General features: G+C 55.3%; 1 protein-coding gene across 1 annotated transcript in view; it reads right to left on the reverse strand.

Annotated features, from left to right (window-relative positions):
* Positions 1-1,256: 1,256 nt before the first annotated feature.
* The window catches only part of LOC109294901 (activated RNA polymerase II transcriptional coactivator p15-like), a 4,345-nt gene continuing 150 nt past the window's right edge, over positions 1,257-5,451 (reverse strand). Inside the window, exons 2-5 of the mRNA XM_019513481.1 lie at positions 4,990-5,065; positions 4,155-4,271; positions 3,341-3,449; positions 1,257-1,449 (exon numbers count right to left, since the gene is read on the reverse strand). Coding sequence (XP_019369026.1) covers positions 1,370-1,449; positions 3,341-3,449; positions 4,155-4,271; positions 4,990-5,064 — 381 coding nt within the window. The 5' untranslated portion in view covers position 5,065 and the 3' untranslated portion in view covers positions 1,257-1,369. The remainder of the gene's footprint in view (positions 1,450-3,340; positions 3,450-4,154; positions 4,272-4,989; positions 5,066-5,451) is intronic.

Below are 5,451 nucleotides of genomic sequence, written 5' to 3' on the forward strand. Positions count from 1 at the left end.
GCCACGTGCTGGGGCAGGTATGGAGGACAAAGGGCGTTGCTGTCAGCCCATTTTGGCAGGAGAGCTGCATTCCCACTCATGCCATAATCAGGACCCAATACAAAAGCATCTTCCTGCCTTTGCACAGAGGCCCAAGCACAAGCGGGCTCGAGGGAGTACTACAGCTGTGGCCTCTCCTGTTCCTCACCCACCTCAGTCAGCCCTTCTCTGCCTGTGGACTCGCTTCACCTATTTTCGTCTCCTTTCCCCTTCCACCCAGCCACATTTCAACACAAGCCAAAGCTGCTCAAGCTGGGGGACAGGTTGTACGTGGAGTCTTGCATTCACACATGCTTGGGATTACTCCAAGCAAAGGGCGGAGTGGCGCTAATGGAGCAGAGCGAGGGGGTATTTTAAAGGACTGGGATACCAGAAACGAGGAAGAATCGTGCGGGGAGGTTTTGCCCGTGTTGACCCAGGTTCCCTAGGGGAGCTTGGGGTCAACCAGCAGCTACTCACCCACTAGAGGCTCCACACAGTGCTTTTATCATGCTCTTCCTCTTCATGGCAAGGAGGAAGAACCTCCCATCCTAGCTCCTCAATTCTCCTCCTTAGCAATTAGCCTTATTAAATAATTACAGCTTCTCCTGCAAAGCAGGATCCCTTCTGGAGCTGGTGGTACGCGCTCTATTCTGGATAGCAAAAAGAAACTGCATCTCTATTTAAAATACAAAGCATCTACCCCAGCCACCCCTCACCCTTTCCTCTGGGAGAGAACGGTGGCACCCAGACAACAGAACAAGGAGCCAAGTTGCCAGGGACATGAGGGACTATGGGTTTTTCTTTGTAATGCAAACCATTTATTGTGCATATTCATCCTCTCCAGACCATCTGCCCTGCAGAGGGACCATAATCCCCTCCTTCAGTGAAAAAAAAAAGAAGTCCCAAGTACACCAAAAAAAGAAGCCTCCTGGAAATAGCCGGCGTGCCATGCACATGACTCACAGAGCCTAAGCGGGGTGGAGGGTGGGCGTTGGGTGCCTGGATGAACTTCTTTGCTAAATAGTCAACCAAGCGGAAGGCAGCACCAGGCTGGAGCGGTCAGTCAGGCCCGAATGATTTAGCCGGATTCCTCCATGAAGCCCAGGCTGCGAGGCCCTGGGGAAGAGGCGGTGATGCCAGCGTCTCATGCTGCCTTTCAAAATCTAAAGCCAACCCTTGCCCTGTAAGCACCATCCCGACCTAAGCCAATGAAGCTCTGTCCAGGGGTGGGAAGCTGCAGACCAAAAGGCTGGCTTTATTAGCAAAACGCGGGAAGGGGAATTAAGAAGGGAAATGCGTCAAGGGGGAAAAACCAAGCAAAAGGACAGGCTTTCCAAGCAGGCTCCATCTAGAATTTCTTGACGGCGGCGTCGATCTCTGGAATGATCTCCTTCAGCTGGTTCCACTGCTCCGCCGAAAGAGAGATGCCTAGAAAAATGTCAAAAGGAGAAGGATTGCAGAGCCGCGACTGCAGCACCGGGCAGAGGAGGGTCAGCCAAGGCCACAGCCCGAGGCAGCTCGGCGTGACGGGAGGGGAACGGGATCTGACCCGCAGCCTGAAGCAGAAACAGAGGCAGCGCCCAGGAAACTCCCGCCTTGCTCTCGTGCTACCAGGGGGCGGCTTTGAAGCTTCTGTTGGGGTAGTAGCCCCCATTTTCAAGGGGAGGAGGATTGAACCACTGATATCACACAGTGGGACAGCAAGACACACCTGCTGAGCCTGTACCGGCAGTCCCCGTGCATCCTTTTTGCTGGATACTGCCCATTCCCACTGCTCGCAACCCCCGTGATTGCTCAGGCTTGCAGATGACACCGTCTCCCTTTGGTCTAGAGTTTTCTAGATAAATGCTGGCAGCTAGAAATGTTCAAGACCAATGGCGTTTCTCACCTTATTAGCAGAGACCTTGCATGGGAGACCTCCCTATGAAGTTAGGAGGAGACCAAAGTCCCCCCCGCCCTTCTCTTTAGCAAGCCTTCCTTCTGGGAAAGGCCAATCCCTTTAAAAATGGAGCCCTTTAGAAGAGAAACTTCCCTGAGGGCAGGTCATTTCTGGAAGGGAAAGCGTGTTCAGGGTTTGAGGGTCAAGCCACGCTGAAGGAAATGCATCCGCGCAGGCACAAAATCAATTTGGAGAACAAAAGGGGTCCCGAGAAATTCCCTGGTAGCTGAATCTACACTGCACGGGGCAGGAGAGAGGAGTGACTACTAGATGAGGCCTGGGGACTTCGGAATCGAGCAATGGACTTGCCGCCAGAAGGCTGTGATGGAGAGAACCTGGAACCGGCATGGACTCAGCAGCTGGAGGGGAGGTCTGGCCTGGTGGGTGCCTCTCCGGGTGCTTTTAAACTCTTTCACGCCTGCTTTACTTTACGTACAATGCACGTAAGACCCAATCACCAGGTCAGAGCAAAAAACTGCAGCAAAGAACACACAGTTCCTTACTAGGAAACTATCCACATGCTTGAGGGATATACATCCAGGGCCTCTAGCACAGAGCTACAGCCTGGAGGGCTCGTGCAGTCCCTGGTCCTGCTCCCCTAAGGACGGAGCACCCCTGCTCTGGGATCCTGCACTTCTGTACCCTAGAGCACTGGGGCAGCCACAAGCCGTGTCCCACCCTCACCCTGCTGCAGTGGTTCCCAATCTGTGGCAGGGGTCCCGCCAGTGGTCCGTGTTAACAGATTTATTATAATGACTTTATATGCCAAAAATTTGCCAGCAGTACTTAAAAGGTGGCATTCGTTTTCAATTGGGGGCGTGCAATCTGGTAGAGGTTGGGAAGCACTGCGTCTAGGCCGGTGGTTTTCAACCTCACTTAGACTCAGGTGCCCCTCAAAGTTTCAGCTCTTACTTCTCACTCCTTTCTTGACTACGGAGACCTCAACAGAGTGGCTCTTCTGCTGCAGGGAACTCGGGTCAGAAAGTTTTTAACAAATGTGAAATCTCTGGGGTTTCCCTTGTGGAAGGGCTGAAGTCAATTGCATAAGACCGGCACGACGAGTTCCCAGCTCCTGCCCACAAGTCTGGTGTCCCCCTTTTAAAAATCTGCAGACAGGGTTCTTTGGGTAGATGCGGTCTCTTTTATTAGACCAACTAAACAGCTGGGGAAATAATTGTTCTTTGCAAGCTTTTTTCTTTGCACAAGCACCCTTCTCCAGGCAGAGAGAGAGGACAGGATTTTTCAGCTTTGGCAGAAGAGATCACATTCACCCAAAGACCCTCGTCTGCCTGCACCCTTAGACTGATCAACACCCCCTTTTAAAACGGAAGCAAACGCGAGACGGCATGCGATTGCCACCTAGTGGAAGCGCCCAATTACCTTTCCTGCCGGGTTTCGTGTCTCCTTCCTTATCGATGTAAAACTCCCGGATATCCACCAGGACCTTCCCCTTGAAGCAGGACACTCGGACGTAGCGCATCTTCCCAATCTGCAAAGAGATTAACCAGCGGGTAACTGAGATCCACGCTTCCTGACTAGGCAGGTCCCCGGCTGCTTCACGTGCACGGTGGGGGTTGCTATGGCCCACGGTGCCCAGCCTGTTCAGGACAAAGCAACAGAGTTTGTGGGCTGGGGGAGGAATCTGATGCCAGCCTTTAAATGCCTGGAGGGTGGTTTTAAAGAGAAGGGCGATGGGTTTTTTCCTCTGGCTGCAGGGGATGGAGAAAAGGAGCAACAAGCTTAAACTGTAACAAGGGAAGTTTTATAGTTTCAGAGACATTAGGGGCTGGAAGGGACCTACAGATCATCGCTTGGGCAGCAAAGACCGCTGGGGTCAGATGACCCCAGCAATGTGGGTGGTCAAGGGCAGTTTAAACCGGGTGTTAGGAAGAACTTTCTAACTAGGAGTTGGTAGTGGTCAACTAGCTTTCTAACTAGGAGTCCAGCAGTTAAACACTGGACTACATTTCCTAGGGAGGCTGTAGTCTCCATCCTAGGAAGTTGGGTTTTTTTTCCCCTTTCAACTGCAGGTTAGACAGAGTTGGCTGGGAGGGTTTCATCCTGCTAGCCCCACTTGGCTAGGACTGTAAACCTCTGGATCAACCCCAATCACATTTAACCACAGGCAGGTCAGATACAGCAGCGAGGCTGCGCGCGCAGGGAGTTCGGCAGGAGACTGCAGAGGGGAATTCACCTGGAACATGCCCTCTTCCTCGCTGTCTTGCCCGTGGCTTTTTGTCGCCACCTTGGAGCTGTTGGCTTCTGTTTTGGGCTTTTTCTCCGGCTTGGAGGGCATCTCTTTTTTCCTTTTCTGCAAGGAGAGGCTATTGAAAAGCTACCTTTGATAAGCCCTGGCTCTTCATCTCACAGGGTTTCTAGAGTCTCCCAGCATTTGAACACGTGACAGGCGGGAGCCAAAAATAACCCCCGGGGGCCACCACAACAGCAAAGACAAACCAGGGAGGCAAAAGGAAGTTGGCATAAGGGGCTACTCTGACAGCAAAGGCCACAGCAGCATCCAGGCTACCCAGGTGGGCTCTTCAAGCTAGACAGCCCCCATCAGAGCTGCCCCCCTAACAGCCTGCAAAGCTCGATGAGCAAATGCAAGAATTAAAAGGGGTCCGAGCAAGCCCCCGCTCTGCCCCCCTTGGGTGGAGGCATCGGGGCACAGCCCCTTTCTCCAGCTCGGAAGTGGGACTTGGGTTGCCCTGATCTGCTGAGATTTTCCCGGGAACACCAGGCAACTCCTGCATCACCTCAATGCACCAGATCCCACCACACCTTGCAGCCTCACGGCTTGCTCCGGCGCCCGGGGAGAGAGGTTTGCCGTGGCTGGGACGCCTTGTCGCCGCCCAGGCTCCCTGCCCACGGCGCCGCACACACACCCCTGTCCCCCAACACATCACCAGGGCAGCCGCCGAGCAGGAGCGTGGGAGCAGATCTGCCCACGCACACCCGCTCTGCGAGGCCTCTCAGCCTTTTCTCCCCCGGCCGGAGGGACTGCCTGGCGCCCCTCGCCCCTCCAGCACCTTCTCCTTCTCCTTCTCCAGCTCGGAGTCGCTTCCCGAACTGGTGGTTTCCGCCAGCTCCTTGGGCTTGGACATCCTGGAGGACAAAACAGATGCTCGGTCCTGCCCCTTCGCCCGCCCAGCACAGCACAGCACAGCACAGCCCCGGACGCTTGCAGGGCAATTGCCCCCCGTCCTGCTGCCAGTGGGGCACGGCCGCCGGAGATCTCGGGTGTGCAAGGGGGAAACGGGTCCCGCCCGGTGCCAGCCCCACGCAGGGGGCTCCGAGCCGGGACTCCCCCACAGCTGCTGCAGCCCCTGGGATGGAGAGAGGCAGCGAGGGCATCGCCGGGGGAGCCTGGACCCTCCTGCCCTGGGCGCTGCCTGCGGGCTTCGCGGGGCCGACACTACCTGGGGCTGGGGCAGGGGCAGGGGCAGGGGCAGGGGCAGTTCTGGGGGCAAGAAGAGCCCTGTCCGCCCCGC

Source organism: Gavialis gangeticus, unplaced genomic scaffold (assembly GCF_001723915.1).
Source record: "Gavialis gangeticus isolate Ggan-Ray unplaced genomic scaffold, GavGan_comp1, whole genome shotgun sequence".
Taxonomy (NCBI): Eukaryota; Metazoa; Chordata; order Crocodylia; family Gavialidae; genus Gavialis; species Gavialis gangeticus.